Source organism: Aulonocara sp. 'chitande type north' Nkhata Bay, linkage group LG18 (assembly GCF_057382095.1).
Source record: "Aulonocara sp. 'chitande type north' Nkhata Bay isolate Kocher_YH1m ecotype deep benthic linkage group LG18, A_spYH_male_GT1.1, whole genome shotgun sequence".
Taxonomy (NCBI): Eukaryota; Metazoa; Chordata; class Actinopteri; order Cichliformes; family Cichlidae; genus Aulonocara; species Aulonocara sp. 'chitande type north' Nkhata Bay.
Window position 1 is genome coordinate 7,215,285 of NC_141361.1, and position 18,390 is coordinate 7,233,674.

Genomic DNA, 18,390 nt, shown 5'->3' on the forward strand with positions numbered 1-18,390 from the left:
ACACACACACACACACACACACACACACACACACACACACACACACACACACACACACACACACACACACACACACACACAGACTTTTATCCTCTTGTATCTCTCTCATCTTTCTTCTTGTCTTTTTTTTTGTTTTTGCACATCTCATTACACCCACAGTTTCTATAAGCAGTCTTATTTCCCTCTTCAATACAGCAGATGAAAATCTCTATTGAACCTTGGTTGCTTTCTGCCAAGCGCCATCATAATTGCGATACATACCTACTCACTTCAACAACCCACCACCCACGGCACCACCACCTCCTCATCCCAACTCCCCCACCCTGCCTCCACCTCTCTCTCCTCTCTCTCCGTGCAATATGAGGCTGCCGGCAAGATGTGAAAGAGCGGCCTTTTTGATGTGTTCAATAGGCACAAAGATACTAATTACCCCAGAGAGTTGCACCAGAGTTGTGTTCAGGAGAGATGACTCCCTCTGCAGCCCTTTGCTGCTGCAGAGTGTCTCTGTTGTTTTACACAAGCGTACAGCCAAGCTAAAACGTTTGGCAAACGCACCCACAGTATATAATGCATGCATATAAAAAGCTTAGGTCACATACAGATGAAAATAGATTTGAGTTTTGACAACAAGGTCTGAACTTCTGCAGGTATGTTTACTTTATCTCCGTGAGATGAATCCATATCTGCAGAGGTGTCACCGCTGGAGAGTGGCATGAAATAAAGTGTTTGTCAAGCATTCAGTCAGTGTGTGGGCCACAGTCTGGTCAGGATGATTGCTGAAATTGTTCAATCATAGCAACAAATGTATAAAACGATGAGAGGGAACCAAGGAGACAGACTAAGTGACTCTAATGTGTCTATGATGATTAATTTTGTGTAGGTGATGGAGATGAATGCAAATTTTAAAAGCCTCTTCAGAGCAAATTCAAAAAGTGTAAGTGGACTTTTTCATCACAACATTTCATACATATAATATGGTGCTTTTTCTTTTTAGAACAAGAGACCCTCATCCCCATAAAATTAATTTAAACCTTTAAATTGTTAAATTCTAAATTCACCAATAACAATTTTCCTTTTCCAAAAGAAGTCTATAAGGAGTCAAAAAGTATTATTGTTTTTAACCCAATCTTAAAATCAGGAAGGAAAACAGAGGATATTTGATGACTTGGATAAAAATCATTACCTACTCTTCAACAAATGAATGTGTCCTGAGGGAGAGGTGATAGGTTGGTGGGTTTAAATGAGCAACAGTAGACTATGGGGTGCCTGTTATGAAATCATTTTTAGACCAAACATGGTGGGAAAAAAATATGTTAAAGAAATCTTCCCATTCAAAGTCTGAAGCATTAAACTGATGAATGTAGACAAGTAAGACTGCAGTTTTTAGGTGATATGCCAATGCCATGTTGTCGAACTGTGATTTGCAAAGTTTACACTCTAACTTTTGGACATGTATACCAATAAAATCCTTGGTCAGCATCTGTGATCTAGTGTCAGTTAGAAGCTGCCTTAGGTTAAGTAGGTCCAAAGTTTTGGGAGAATTTTCTGGTTTGGTGCTCCTGCTACCAAAATACACCATGATGTTGCTCTTTCTTCTTCTAAAAGTAACACCAGGGATGTTCCAGACAAAGAGAATTGGGCTAAGTCAGACCATACTGACTAAACACTCTAATTCCTCTAATTACAAGCAATGGTTTTACTCAGATGCAGTTGGGATTAGGAAATAATTGCACTTGCTTTAGTTGAGCGATTAGTTATGACGTAGATTTTTGATAACCAATTCATTTCAGTTTTATTTATATGTTACCGAATCACAACAGCAGTCGCCTCAAGGTGCTTTGTATATTTATAAATATATATGAAGATATAAAACTTACACCCGCTGAATTAATATGTATACGTACACATACAGGAACAACTCTGGGTTTTTGCAGTATTTTGTGATACCAGCAATACTGTCAGAATAATGATAGAAGCATCCTCTGCTACATCCAGAACGGTGGATTTTCAAAGATCACGATGTTTTATTCATCTAACAAATGTATGCAGTCAGATATGCTTTTACTGTGCCCATTTAATAATGGTTGCTGTTTAGTCGTTGGAGTATAAACATAAAATGTAACTCAAATGGACTCCTTTTAATTGCATCTATGCTGTTTAATAATAGTAAACCTTTCCCAGTGGACTGGGTTTATTAGGAGCCTTCTGTGTAGACGAGGAGTTGATGTCTCATTTAACTTGAAGTCCATGTTGTTGTTTCCACTGAGGAAATAAAACCGATAGGACACTGAGGATTCTGGTAGTTTGTAAGTCACAGCGTGCTCATCAACACGGGCCGTGATAATGTTGGTTTTTAGTTAATGTTAGCAGGCTGTGAGCTTTTTCAGTTATGTCATTTCCTTTTAATCCACTTCAGTTTTGGCCTGAGAGAGAAAAGAGCAGAGAGATTGAAAACAGAGAGAGCAGATGTATCGTATTACACAGACTGGCCTGGAAGTGTGCTTCAGCACCTTGGACAGCTCCACGGTCTCAGTGAAACAAACTGTAGCTCTGAGTTGTCCAAGCTGACTCCATCTAATAATACCAGTGTCATGTAGAAAAAAATTATTTTTTCAAAATGTCAGGAAATCAAGGAAGGAACATGATAGTTTTAAACCAGCCCGCTACTCTTTGAAACCGAAAGGTCAGATTGTTTTCTCAACCCAAGTTCTCCAGGTGGAGAAAAGTTCAAAAAGCAAAAAGCCACTTACCAATTTTCTTAACCGTTTTTTTCTTCATGCCCCTCCCATCTTTCATTCTTCTTCTTTGTTTTTTTTACCGTTTACCCAATTTTCCTGCTTTTTCATCCACGCAGCTTTTTATTGCATATTCTTCTTACCCTATTGCCTTTTTTTGTGTTTACTCTTCATCCTTTTCCACTGCTTTCCCAATTCTGTTCTGCCTTTTTCTTGTCCACCATTTTGAAAAGTGCCTACTTGTGACTTCTCATACTTTTGTTTTGCAGTGACAACTGTAAAAAAAAAAACAATAACAAAAGAAAACAAATCACAGTTAGCTCATTTGAATTTCACACCATGATGTGGGACCTGAGTAGCAAATTTGATGGCAACAAACCTGGGTTACAGTCGGTATGTTTCGGGAAAAGTTGAGTCGTTCGGTGAACCGTCACAGCAGGAGATCAAATCCATTACTAAGCAAGACAAGTTTGGCTCTGCTTTGAAAAAGTAAATATTTATATCTAATGCCCAGCCATGCACTCAAGTGAGGCAACTGTTGAGTGATTAATAAAAATCACCAGCTTCAAAGAAAGGAATAACGTGACTGCTCGTGAGCTGCAGTGCCCCTCCTCTCCACCAGCCCTCCCACCTCCCTACAAAAATTAATTGCCTCTCGTAAACCCCTGGCAAATTCCATGTCATCATCCACCCACTGATTTTAATTTGAGGCGAAACAGCTTTCACCATCTTATCTACGTTAATGTATTACTTGGTCCCATGTGACTGGGACCGAGATCCCCCCGCCCCCCCCGCCCCCAACACCTCCCCCACATCCTCTCTGCTTGTGTCTTAAGAGGATTAGGCGACTCTATATATAAAGCACATTATCTTGTCGTTTGTTGCTGGCCAAGTAAGTGTTATAGATTATGCTGCAGCGGAGGCCTCCGTCGAGATTAGCCATGCTGGGAATCTGTTGTGGTTTTCGTAGCTCACCATCAGGCCAGCTGGGATGTGATCTGTAGAGTTGATAGGTCACAGGGCAATAGCTGGAGGATGAATGTGCGTCGGGAAATGGATGTTAAATCACTCTAATGTGGTCTGCCGAGGAGGAGGAAGAAGCATTCAGCTGCGGAGAAGTTAGCCTCGTGTCAGGATGATGTCAGCTTTTAACTAAAAATAAGATAGCTGCCTCTGTGTGAAAGATGGATGAAAAAAAAAAAAAAGATGGATGTCGATGGATTGGTTATGATGCATTATGTGTTTGTGTTGAGTTCACAAATGGGAAGATTGTTGCCTGAATTGTTGCAAAATACTTAGAGCATGAAATTTCATTAGTTCTTAATTGGACCCTCAGCATTAATTGTATCTGCAAATAGACTTAAGTTTTAAAGTTACTTACTTGTTGAAGTGGCACCTTGTTCTAAAATGTATATAATGCAACATCGATCCATCTTTTCTTGTCCTCATGAAAGCTTTGGAAGCCTTTTTGTACTTCCTACACCGATGCAGAATGCATCAGATATAAAGAAGACTCTTTTAAGACATTTAGATTAGCTCTTAAAAGCCTCATCACTGGCGCTGATAGCACCTTATGTAAGATGTTTGTTCCAGTATGACACCATTAGTGCAGGAAGAAGGTGCTGTTCCACAAGGAGAAAAAAAATCTCTGTAACAAGTCTCTTATTCTTGGTTTTAACAGCTAAATTTACGAGTTCAGCTACATTTTCAAAGTAAAAGTGCAGATTCTGCAGATGGTCAGTGTGAAGCTAACCTCCAGTCAATAATAATTCATCATCGGCACAGAAACTGTTATTACCGTTAAATAAATATAGTCAGGTAATATGTATTCTGCTCTAACATGAAGTGGAGCATAAAATAGAAATGCTGAAGTAGAGCACAGGTCCCCTGAAATTGCACTCGAAGTGGCTTCGATAAATGTGTTTTCCACAACTGGATACCCTTCCCTGCTGAGTAACAGTATCCCACAGTGATTTCTTTCCACCCACTTCCCCTTTCTTTTCACTCTCTTTCGATCCAAAATGGCTGCTGCATTACGTCAACCTCCCTATGCGACCAGCTTTCATGCTCCCATTTCCTACAGGTGCTTAGGTGGCGCGTCAGAGCCACAATGGCGGCTCGAGCAGAGTCTTATTGCGTAGCGGGTTTTATTGAGCACCTTTGGCAGCTGTAAGCCCCCCCCCTCTGCAGTAAGGGGATTATTCAGTCTTTGGCCGACACATGGTGATCTCAGCACCTCCTGATTGGATTGCAATAATCCCTTTACACAGCCACAAAACCCTATTACTCTGGCATTAGAGAAGGAGAGAGAGGGGCAGGGGGTAGAGGGCAGTTGGGGGGAGGCATCAGATTTGGACTCTGTGTGTGTGTCTTCTGTAGGACTGTGTGTCTTTCTGCACCCTAAGTTATATACGTGCTTTCTATGTGCATGTGTATATTCTGTCATTTTGTGTGTGTATTTGAGTGTTTGCTTAGTGTGTGTATCTTGTTGCCTGCGTATGTTTCTTTTGTGTCTTTGCAGTATGTGGGTGAACTATTTTTTGTACATGTGACCTTACGAAAACCTTTATGTGTGGTTTCTACTTCAGATGTGTGTATGTGCATTTTCTTTGTGTGCCTTTTGATGGATCGGGCCTCCCGCTGTTGATAAACGGCTGCGTGCAGGTGGAGGGTCGCAGCTTGTGACCTCCTGTTACATCATTGCTGCTTTTAGCAGCTCTGAGACAAATTTAATAGAGAGCTGATACTACAAGGAAAGTCTGTGTGTTTCAGTAGGGTTGTGTGTATGTGCGTGTGAATGCAGTGTCATGTGTAAAGCCTGCTGTTCAACAGTGAGTATTTTGAGCTCACTTAATGAAACTAACAAGCCTCAACACTTAGACGTTAGCCATTGGAGTAGGCGTGTGCTTGTATGTTAAAAATCATATACGTGCATTTCATCTGGACAGTTCTCCATTTTCTTCCGCCGCGCGGACATCTGCTCAGGTCGACTTCCATTTTTAACAAACTCCTCTCATTTTAGCAGAAAGCCATTAGGCCTTTTTTGGAAGCTAATTCTGATTAAGATCAGTCCCATTTGTAACTGCCACCATAAATCACCGCTGGTACCATTTAAAGAACCACACCAGCTCATTCCGTTGCCTCATCCATTAAAAAACGAGCCTACCGTCCATATTTTCCGAGCACGGGCTGCTCATTTTCAAAGCTGCTTAAAAAACAAAGCATCACTGTTCACCATCAGATACCATTACCATGGCTTTGCCAAGTGTTATGGTTTTATGCCAAAATAATTTGTAGGCAGTTGATCAAAGTCAGTGAATTAATTAATAGGTAATAGGTAATGGCATACACTGCTAAAGATAGGTGTGTCTTATAAAGTGAAATAGCAATATGCATTTTGGCACTAATACTTTGGTTTAATGGCACCACTAGATAATTATTTGCTTTCATTTGAATGTTCCTGGAGAAAAAACTCACAACGTTTAATAAAGATTAGAAAAATGTAGCTTCTAAAATAGAGGATCGTAATTGGTTTAGTTCAGATGGTTGTCATCCTGAACCAGAAATTTTAAGGATTGCCTTTAAAAGAATCAGAATTTTAAGGCATGACCATATTGAGCCAAAGCACAATAAAAACAATTGCAATCAAAGATTATTAAAAGAAGGGAAACCCTATAATGAATACACCGCAGCAAGTTTCATGTATATAAATCTGTCTCTGATGGGAAAGTATAAGCCTGACTCACCTACTCTATTGACTCTTTTCCTCCAGTCCTACATGGAAGATCACCTGAAGAATAAGGATCGCCTGGAGAAGGAGTGGGAGGCACTGTGTGCGTACCAAGCTGAACCCAACGCGTGCACCATCGGCCTCAAGGATGGCAACGCGAAGAAGAACCGCTCCGCTGCTGTTGTAGCATGTAAACAATGACTTTCTCTTATTCTTTCCGTTCTTGCCACTGTGTCTTAAAGGTAGTAGTAGTGTACAATGTACAAGTAGATTTTATAGGAGACTTTAATTAATTTATTGACAAAGTGTGAACGATTGCCTTTAGTATCAACAAAATTGGATAATACCGTGTTTTAGTTTCTCTAACATGTTTAAAACCTAAAAGGTGTTGCAGTTCTGTTGGCAGAGACACAAAAAGAAAAGACTGCATTACTGGTGGAGCACAAAAGCCATCAGTTCTGAGTGGAACCAAAATTCGGCTGTTACACCTCCTGATGTCAGTCGTCCAAACATGGTGGCATTACTCTCAGCACCTCTCAACAACACTCCCCTTATATTCTGAGCTCAGCCTGTATTATCAGAAACCTGGAGCAGATGCAGCTAGCAGAAGGGTTGTAAATTAGTTTTCTATTAAAGCTCTCCTGCACCGACCTCATCAATGATTAAAATTTCTAAGCTTCTGTGGAAATAGCCCATCTAAAAAAGTGCTGTCCCATTCTCTCCACCAGGCCGAGGCTTAATGAAATCCAGGTTGTCAGCAGGGAAAGCAGTTTGTCAGGAATAAATTGTGCTTCCTATTTGAAGCACCACTGGCTTCTTCAAGAAAAAAAAAATTCTGAACTGTTTTGCCGATCACCGGAGGCTTCGGAGGAGTGCTCGCAAGAGTAGAATGCACAAACTCGGAAAGTTTGTCCCTCTTAAAAATTCACAGGATCCCAGATGATTATGGCAGATTCTCTCAAGGCTAAACGAAGCTCCTCAGTTTTAATTTAGTTCCAGAAATCACTAAATGGATGATCTGCCTACCTCACAACAAACACATTTTCCTATGCAACTCAAATTAACCAGTGTTTGCCCAGTTACCTCAATGGAAAGACCTTTTTTGTTTATTTTTTATAGCTCCATAATTCTTGATACAATTTCAGCCTCATTGTGTTAAATATGATCAAAAAGTTCTGTCTCTACCTATAAAAAATAAAAAATACCCTAATTTTCCCTTCAAGGTCATCTTCTCGTGCACTTCTGGACTCTGTTCAGTGGGGCTGTTATATAGCTAGAGCAGAGGTGTTGAACTCCAGTCCTCGAGAGCTGGTGTCCTGAAACTTCTGCATGTGTCCCTGCTGCAACACACCTGAATAAAATTTGTAGGGTATCAGCAAGACTTCACTGCATGGTGGCAACCCCCAACTCTACTCAAGTAAATTTAAATAAAAGTGTAAGTTTAATTTAAAAAAGTACTTCTAAAACTACATGTTCATTCACTCTTGAGCTGCTGTAACATAAATCAAATGGCTGAATTGCCACCTCAGCATGCAGTCAAGTTCTATAGACTCTTGCTAATGACCTACTAATTTTATTTAGGTGTGTTGCAGCAGGGACACATGTAAAAGTTTCAGGACACCGGCCCTCGAGGACTGGAGTTTGAAAGCTGTGAGCAAGACATCGACTGAATTTTCTAAAGTGGCAGCCATGCCGACAGCATGCGAGAGTATAATCGTAAGAGGTAGAGCAGCCAAATATATTAATGTGTTTATTTTGCTCACAGCTCTTAATACAAAGGCAACAGTGCACAGCAGAGTTTCAAAACTTTTGTCTCATGAGTGTGAAGTGTTATGTGAATTTGTTAGAGGTGCCCTACAGACACACAGAGAAAGTTAATAATCAATTAATAAAATCTCTGAGGAAAAGTAAAGAAGAGATTTTCTTAAACAAGTCAACTAGTTTCCTTCTGAGCTCAAAGTAACCTTGTCAAAGCAGAAGGGAATCCACGCTTCATGACATGTTGGCATTGTTACTTATAATCCAGCTTTCTTAACACGTATACAGAGAGAGCCCTCATTATAATGCATATAGCATGACCAAAGAACACTTACACTGCAAAGACGAAATATGCTGAATTCTTCCATTTTTGTTTCAGATGATCACTCCAGAATCACCTTGAAGGTGGAGAACAGCCAAGGCAACTCTGATTACATTAATGCCAGCGCGATCGTAAGTACCTCCTCTGCATTCTAACTCGGTGCTTCACGCCGCTGCTATGCTAGGCTGCCACAGCCCCCACGGGGCTTCACAGAAACAAAGGCAGCCTACCGTTGTCCAATATAAATTTTGATGCAATGCTTGCTTAGTTTCGGTGGCAGCCTCTCACAATATGTATGTTCTGCACCATGAATATTAATGATTGTTATACAGCAAACACCCCAGGTGAGTATTTGCTCTGGGGAGGTGTGGGAAAGGACATGCGTGAGGCTCTCGATTCACTTCTCATTTGTGGAAACAAAATTGATCCGGAGGGTCCTGGGAAACTATTGTTTGTGACCTTGGGTTATGCTAATTTGACACTACTTTGTGTTTACTATTACAGTGTGTCTGCCTTACTGGGGTCTTTTTCTTTTTGGCACGGTACAGATTTAAACAGCCTGTAGGAAGGAAAGGGGTAAGAAAGAGCCATATGAATTCAGTAAGTGAGTGTATCAATTTGGAAACCAGTGTTGAGTAGTAGGTTTACGTTTCCCTTGAGGCAGATACAGTGGTATTCCATTAAAAGCAACAGAAACGCTATGCATTTCAAATCTGGGCGTTACACCAGAACGTGGCTCCGTGTGTGTGCGATTGTGTGTGCGCAGGCGAGAGCATGTGAGAGAAGGAATCAAAACTATACAGGAACAAAAGAGCAACCTTGTCTAATGTTGCAGGCACACAAACGAAGCAACACACGTACCCACATACTCGCTAAAAACACGCAGTGCACCATGCTGAAACCAAAAAGAACACACAACCTAAAAAACTAACAAGCATGCATGAACAGCTGCACATGTAATGTACCTACACACACACACACACTGCAACATTAAAAAACATCCATTCCAATGGTGTCCATGCAAGGTGCTTGTCTTTCCATCGAGAGTAACTGAAGCACCGTGACACAATTGTATGGTGTTGTCCCGAAAAAATAAAATGCTGCACATTCACACCAAAGCAATTATCTGTATGTTAGAGTAGCTGTTTTCTACCAACTGTCGAATGTAAGGTTGATCCATGTGTTCTGATTCGACATCATTTACATGAATTTACATGATTAAATTAGGTGAGTAGTAATGGGGTTTGAATTGGCTCTGCTATGAGCAAGTTTATTGCATAATGCAGCCGTTGGTCAGCCTGGTTTCAATGCCTTGTGACTTTTCTTCCTTAACTTTAATGTGGAGGATCAAGGATTACCATTTTACATGATGCAGTTTAGACATATAAGGTCGCTAAACTCACTTTTTTTTTTTAGCTCTTTGAGTCTGGAACAACTACAAGTTACGCTAACATGGCAATTCACTAATTAAGCAACAAAAGCTGAACATTTAATTCTGTCTTTTTACAAGTTTGAACTATATCATTGCCATCGTATGTTTTAAAAGAAAAGCAGGAGGATCACAAACTTCTTAGGAACGTTTTTATTGGTTATCCTGTATTTGTTAATCAGAGTTTTACAAATGCTTTGTGTGGCCTAAAGTCCAACGCACACACATAATCAGTCACTCAGTTGCACAAAGTTACTCAGAAACACGATCAATCACTCAGTTCCTCCCTTAACACACAAACACCGTTAGTCTAAAACAGACTCAATAGTTTCCTTGCAGACTCAATCAAACGCACACACTTTCTAAGACATAATCAATCACTCACGTATTACTCAGACACACACACACACGCTTATTTTGGTGCATGTCGTGTGCAGATAACACTGACTTTAAATCAGCCTCACAGTGTTTATTGGCAGTCCGGTTGAAGTTTTTGATTAAGGTTTTAAAAGAGTTGCACTGAAGAAAATTAAAGCAAATATTGCATTTTGTTTCCACTCTCGTTCGACATCACAGTGTGTTAATGCATCAGGGTGTAGCACAGGCTGTCCGTCCTGAAACGTTACCCAGCAAACAGTGCTGCCAATTTCACTGAAAAGAGCTTTTGCGTGTCCAAATGACCTCAGTTAAAAGAAATAACCCAGGAAAAACCAAGGATCTAACACTATATGACAAACTACAACAGGAAACACAAGTTCCCAATGCAAGTTTGCTTGTTATCTTAAAGTGTGGTCACACTTTACCACCAATGTAGATTAGCTTCACCTGTGATAAATAAAATATTTTCAATTTATGGTTCAGCGGGAAGTCTACACCGTGACCTACAACGTAGCCACAGACCCCTCTGAACCCTTCAACAGAAGTCTAAGTCAGGCGTTATGGGACTGGACTGCAGTATACTCAACTACCAGCCAAACTCACTGACAAGACAGCTTGCTTGTTGGTATTCTTCAAAATGTAAAGTAAAGAGAAAAAGTGGTTAAAAAAAAGGAGCAGGATCAAAGATTTTGACTTGTTATGAACACAAGTCATGACAGAAGTTTTAAAAAGGATCTGCGCATGATGAGTTTTGTCTCAGTGATAGAAGCGTTATGATTATCGTTTCCTAAAATAGACTCACAATTACAACTAATTCACTTAGCTGGCAGCCAGCATTTTAACCCCAACACACAGACACACACCAACACACACACAGAGGTGTCAGATTGTAGTAACATCATCAGACTAGTCAGACTCCTTCCTTCCACAGAAAAGACAAAAACCCAATAACAAGGATAATTACACACGTCACATCCTATACTTTTTTTCCCTCATTAACAGGAGTGTGTGTGAAAGACAGAAAGACGGTTGTCCTTTCGCAATGTCACTAATGGTGGGGTTTAATTCTGGATACACTTTGCGATGTCAGGAAGCATTGTGTCTCCGCAAAGAAAGGGAGGGTGGAGAAAGAAATAAAACGACAGATGTCAAGAGTAGAGAGCCCTCCTGGTGCGTCTTTCCTTCTCTGCTCATCTTTTCATCTTTATAGTGACTCTGCATTTTCTCCCAGCCTGCTGTATCTTCCCCTACCGTTTTCATCTTCATCCATCACAAGGTTTCAAACTTTACAATCTCTTTTCTGCCTTACCCGACCCTTTTCTTATAATTTCCCAGATCTTACCACTCTGAATCTTCCAGTTTCTTCTGTGTTTTTTCTAAACCAGGCTCTGTATAGGCAAGGGGAATATTAGTGCTTCATTGCAGTCGCGGATCTGAGTGAAATTCTGAAAACCTCTTATGTGACTGGAAGGCAATAGATTTTAGCTTCTGATGCTTCTAAGACACTCATATTGTGTAACGCTTAGTTCTGCTTACTGGGTAGAAATGTCTCTCGCAGTCATGACATAAATATTCAGGTACATGGACAATCAAATTAAATGTTTTCTGTCATTTTGCTACAAGTCCAGCACTGATGTTAAATAATAACCTCGAGAAAAAAACTAAAAGAAATATATGTAAATGACTGTCCACATATTTTCTTGGCCTTGAAAAGTGCACTTCTGCCTCCAGCTATTTTTTGTCCGTGATGCAGTTCTCGCCGTTTTAATGAGCAAAACTCGCTGCCACCGTGTCGCCTTTTCTCTCTCTAGGTAAAATTATTTTAAGTTCATTAGAAGTGCATTATTGTTTGGCATTCATAAAAGGAACAGAGGGCCATTAAAGACAATTTGGTGTGCGGAAAAACCCCATAAATTATCTGTCTTCCCTCTGTAATTGCTTCCAGCTAAATTGGTCAGCCAATTATTACATTTACTATACAATTTGCATGGTAATTGGCAGGGTTGTCACTCACTTGCTCGCGAATTCAGCTCACGTTCATCTCCTGTCTTTTGCTCTCGACGCCTCCGCCACCCTTCTGGAATTTTCATTAAGTTAAGGAAGAAGTCTGAGCTACTCTGCAAACGCTAAGCTCCTTCTCTAAGAAGCTTCTAGCAATGAATTTCAGTACTTTAAACAGGGGGAACATTTTACTAACGCACTTAGATTTGCTCATTTCGAAAGCACTGAGGATTTTTCCTTGTGCATGGCGTGTGATGATTCATGTCCCCTCATTAGTTCTTAAAAGTGTCTGTGAACGAGGTATTTAGCCATTTTATATTATATTATATTGCGTCCAATATCAATTTATTTTTTACACCAAGAAAAAGACACACTGTAGAACATTCCTGGAGGCCCATTGGAGCATAGTGTTTTTTTTCCATGTATGGACAAAGATCAATTTTGTAGAATTGCTTTTCCTTATTTGTTCATGTCAGATGTGTGTAGTGCCTAAACCCGGAGACGCAGAGGTGGATTGTGATGAACTAAAAGCAAGCCATTTATTAAGCATGGAAAATACATTACGAAAGAAACTGAAAACTTTCAACTACATTTGTGAGACGTAAGGCTAGGGCTCGCTGGGAGACATGAGAGGAAAGTGAGCTGCCACCCCGACAAAGGCAAAAGGAAAGAGAGCAACTACACATATACAAAAGGTTGATTAGAGGAGTGGAGACAACTGGAGAAAATGAGACATGGCTGAAAAGAATCATAACAGACGAGTAAAGGAAGCAAAATTCAAGACAATGCACAAGGAACATGGGCTCACCAAAATAAAACAGGAAGTGAAGCTTAATACAAAAAACTTTAACACAGGAGGAAAGAACGCTAAGGGAGGAACTGAGAATAGACTAGCTTTATTGTCATTGTAACAAATGAAATTAAAGGTGCACACTCATTAGAAAAACACAAACATAAACACATGAGTGCACACACAATAGACACAGACATAATGTCCTGTTATCTGGATCTATTGCACCCATCCCTAATTGAACAAACACACTCATGTTATTGCTTTGATGAGTGTGTTTGCTGTTGGATGAAAGCTGTTTGAATCTGTTTGTCCTGGTTTTGAAGAATCTAAACTAAACTAAATACACTAAGTACTACATGAAGTTAATATAAACATTACATAAACCAAGAATCACAATGAACAATTAAATAAGCAACTCCACTGCTGAGTTTGCTGAGGTTCATTTATGTCATTTACTTTTAAAGACTCAACATAAGCATTGTAGCCATCACATTCTTGGTTGTTTGGCTCGAGAACTGACCATATTTGGATTGACCCTATTTAGCACAGAAGTGCTAAATTATCAGCTAAATTAGAGTTCCCGACCTCCTTAGGCATTAACATCAGCACAAAAACTATATCCTGGGAACTTCATGGCATTGATTTCTATGGCCAAGCAACTCCTGTAGGTGTAATGTGTATGTGACCCAGTACTTTTGGCCATATAGTGTATCTGCCAGTTGATAACATAGACATAAAATACTAGAATGAATTAATTACACCAAAACTGGAGCACAAACTTACAACAGTTAACTGAAGAGCAAGTGATAAATAAAAACATAAGGCCATGACCGTAAAGGGACTACAACTACAAGCGTGGTGCAGCAATGTTTATTCTGCTGCAAAGCTGTACATTTTAACAGTCTGCCTGTTATCTTTTTAAACCAATCTCAAGTTGCTCTATCTGCAGTTTTTGGGACTTCTCCATTGGCTTTATTTTTCTAGACCCAGAAGTTGTTGCTTAGATCAGGATGATGATGACAGAAACTAGGATGAGGAAAGTTGGACAATATCAGTATGGTATAGCAGGAATGACCAAAAACAGCCAGGAATGCACAAAGATTTGATTATTAAATCTATGCAAAACTATCACACTTAAGTGAAAAAATACACTTAATGTAACAACTGGAACAGCCGTCATTCTCTCTGATCGGAATAAACTTTGCAAATGTCTGTTATTCTGTAGACTTACAGGATAAGATGACCAAGGTCAGAGCCAATGATTGGACTCTAATTTATCCTTTCTTCTCAGATCTGAGTTGACCTTGCTGTGCTGTTAACTTCCTGAGAACTGTGCAACATTTGTTTTCCAGAAATGATCCAAAATAATCATGGGCTTTAAATCTAAACATTTGAGACAGGACAAACATGAATTGTACCATTCAAAATGAGCCATCCTTGATCAATTTACACCCTCTTGTCCTTTTTCCTCTCCCCACAGATGGATCACGATCCCAGGAACCCAGCCTACATTGCCACTCAAGGTCCCCTGCCCTCCACTGTGGCTGATTTCTGGCAGGTAAACACACACACACACACACACACACAAATACAAATGCATTCACACACACTCATGAAACAAAAATCAATACAATCTCCTCTCTTAAACAAGAGTTAGCCGATTTTTATTAGTGCAGCAAGTCACACAGGAGACCAGCCATTTTTAATCTTTCCTTCACCATAACACTCACCAGCCTCACCACCACTGTTTTTACACACACACACACACACACACACACACACACACACACACACACACACACACACACACACACACACACACACTGGCCTTCAGTGGGACACATTGTTAATGCAGGGGGTAGCAAACTCTTTTCCCACTGTCCCAAATGTTGGATTGGGTTTGAATCTGAGACCAGGAGATCAATAAGTTATTCTGGCCAGTCTTGGTGTTAGGTGTATGTTGAGTGGAGCAGCAGGGAGGTTGGAAGGAAAGGTCCCCTTGTCAAACAAGTTATATCCCCGCTGGATTCTCACTTGGGCAGACCAAGGAGGGGCACAAAGAAAAAGAAATCTCTGGCTTGCATAGAGTCACTACACTACAGAAGTTCCAACTAATCCAGGCAAGTGAAATATAAAAATCAGTTCATTTGAAATGAGCTGTGTGATATTCATTTTTTGTTGAGATGTGAAAAGTATCCAGAAAAACCAAGAACACAGAATCCAAATATTATTTTCTTGGTTAATTTGGAAATAAATCCCATATTACCACTTTTCTATTTTCTTAATAAACCTTAGTTTTGTTGCATACTGTGCTCTCGAATAGGCTCGCCAATTATTTTTTGGAAAAGGCTTTAAAAAGTTGTGATTAACACAAAAAATTTTGTAGGTACACTGTCATTTGTTAAACTGCCCATTACCACGGCGAAACTGTTTTGGTTCCTGTCATTCCACTGCTGTTAAAAAGCATGCGTGCTTAGCCAACCCACTCTTTATAAATAGAGACTGAATAAAATAAAAATGTCAAATTTGGCTTCATGTGAGCAGTCAAGACGAGTGGGAAGTGCGGTAAGATGCGTGTGCACAGTGGCACATTTATGATTACACAAAAGTGGAACTAAAATAACTTTAGTTTAACAGTCCAGCAAAGTAAGCAAGCAAACAAAATGCTTGAAACGAGGCAGGAGAGGTGAGAAGTTAGGCGTGTGACTTCCGCCTAACAAGCTGAATTTCCATTCAACTCAAGCTGGGTTTCCGTGGTGACAGCGGTGGCGATGTTGAGGTCTTGTCTGGGGGAATGAGAGCCCTATTACACCACTACTCGCCTCCTTCCTTCTTCCTTTCCACTAATCCCCGTCCAGCTCTAAATAATTCTCTTTCAGGGAAGGAAAAGTGTTGGTTGGTATATTGGTCCTGTTCCTCTTTATTCACACTTTACACCAACATTTCTGCAACGTCCTTCTGTTCCATTTCTGTAGTCCAAATCTTGTTTTTGTCTAGAAATATCTACAGTTTTGAGTGGTACAGAAGGCCAATATAAAAAGAAAGGACAGTTAACTTCTATATCTGCGAGAGTGGTTTTAGGATGGATGCCCTTGACCTGAAAGAAGTGCACATAATGTAGTTCACATAGGAGTCCCAGTCCTTAAAAAAGCAATAGACTTTCTAAATAGATGTGAACGAGAAGCCACAAAACCAATATGGGTGTCTAAGTATCTCCATATCAGTCCGCAGGCCTTAGCCTGTAGCTAAAAAGATCATTTAAAGACTTTATCTAAAAGCCTCAGACGATTCCTGCTGCTCATCATGGATTCATCTCAGGTTCATTAAGTAGCCTCTCCGTGCTTTACAGGCTTCTGTACTCAGGCTTTATTCAGCCTTCATGTTGTGTTGAGGCCCAGTTGATTTAACTAGCATTACTGTGTCTTATCAGATTGCTTAATCAAGAGCCGGCCAAGGTTATTACACTGGAAAAAAGTCCAACATCTTCAGAAAGTTTATGTACACAAAACGTTCTAAAAGAGCAGGGCACACCCTTCACTTTTTTTGTGGAAAAATATGGGTTTAAATAAATGTAGCTTTTTAACAAACCTTGAGTTTTAAAGGAGGGAGCTTTTCCTCCAGACAGCAGCAGCAGCGGAGTTCGCACCCTGTCAGCTGAAGCAAATTAACACAATTTCTCAAAAAGTGCACCGTCACATTTTTAGATCCATGAGACTAATCACTGAAGCAGGGAGGACTGAGAGGAATAGTGCAGAGAGGCGCAGTAATTCAAAACCCACCGCAATTAACATCTGCTAAATCTTCGGCAAGGTGTGGCAGCGCTCATGACCGAGCGGCAGGTGCGGCCATCTTTATAATCTAACCCGATGATGTGGGAGCGGTATTGTTTTATGGCTTCTATTAACGGCTGACTGTTACCTCTGAACAGCGTTGAATGGATCTCCTGAGCAAGCCCACCCTCCGGCTGTGAGAATATGACTGCCAGAAGGAAAAATACGACCACAGGCGGGTCTCAGATGTGGAACGACCCAGCTGGGGGAGAGAACAGCCTGAACTGCTACAGCAATTACTTGTCACAAAGCTTTACTTCCTTGTAGTTGCTCACAAAAGTTGGAAACAGCAAGCATGTTTCAAACCAAGATTTTTCTTTTTTTTTCCCTCGCTCCCGTGAAACAAACACCTCCCTTTCCAAAATGATAGCTAGAACAAAATTTGAACTAATGATGGACCGATATCCAAGAGAGTGGGTGAGTGAGGACACATGTCAGTGTTACTGTTGGCAGGTTCTGGGAGGTGTTGACAGCTTCATATGAGATCTTGTTCCAAATCAAGCTCTCCGCTCCTTCAAGAACATGACTCCTACTCTTAACGCTTTACTTTTGATTAAACTTAGAAGTTTTCAAAGAACATTAAGTAACGCAGAATATTTAGACTTTTGAGAAAGTTTATCTTAAGTGCTGCAAAAAAAGAATAACATACATGAATTCGGAACAATTAAAAACTAAAAATTCATTCATTCTTGTCTCTATCAAGAAAAAATCTACTTCATTTCAAAGGAATAAGGCCTTTTTAAAGAGCTACAATCATTTACCTGCCTGTGTATTTTGTTTGCAGATGGTTTGGGAGAATGGCTGTGTGGTCATCGTTATGTTGACACCTCTTGTTGAGAGCGGGGTGAAGCAGTGCTACCATTACTGGCCAGATGAAGGATCCAACCTGTACCACATCTACGAGGTAAAACAAACTCAAAGAAGATCTGTTATTATTTTCTGTCACATATATATGTTGAATACAAATGTCTGAAACTTGTCTTGATTTTTGTTGTGAATGAGGGCGAAAATCCTCTCACATGTTGTTCAAATCTGCTGTTTATGAAGGGCAGCCAATCAGAAGAAAGTCTTCAATTAGACATTGAAAGGTGCAAAATTGGCCTGTTTCAGGGCTGCACCAATGCCAGTGTATGCTGAACATGATTATTTAGGATGCTACACAGCTAGGCGTTAGGCTACAGCAGTTTTATTCCATTAGCATCTGACTCAGTATAGCATGTGTTAGATCCATCTCCTACTCAGGGAACTCAGCCCCACCCCCCACTATAAATATTATGTGACTTTTAGGGCTAATTATCGTATGAACTTGACTGTGACCAAATAAAAAATCAAAGATTATTTATCACAAAGGATTATCGTCTTAATAAAACATGGGATATTAAGTTGTCTTCCACTTGTAATCAGTCAGTTATCA

The 18,390-nt window shown here is 40.2% G+C and overlaps 1 protein-coding gene across 1 annotated transcript in view; it reads left to right on the top strand.

Annotated features, from left to right (window-relative positions):
* The window catches only part of LOC147307892 (receptor-type tyrosine-protein phosphatase N2-like), a 216,082-nt gene that overhangs the window by 172,191 nt on the left and 25,501 nt on the right, over positions 1 to 18,390 (top strand). The window contains exons 15-18 of the mRNA XM_086270826.1: positions 6,508 to 6,655; positions 8,603 to 8,676; positions 14,627 to 14,704; positions 17,761 to 17,880. Of these exons, the coding sequence (XP_086126952.1) occupies positions 6,508 to 6,655; positions 8,603 to 8,676; positions 14,627 to 14,704; positions 17,761 to 17,880 (420 nt within the window). The remainder of the gene's footprint in view (positions 1 to 6,507; positions 6,656 to 8,602; positions 8,677 to 14,626; positions 14,705 to 17,760; positions 17,881 to 18,390) is intronic.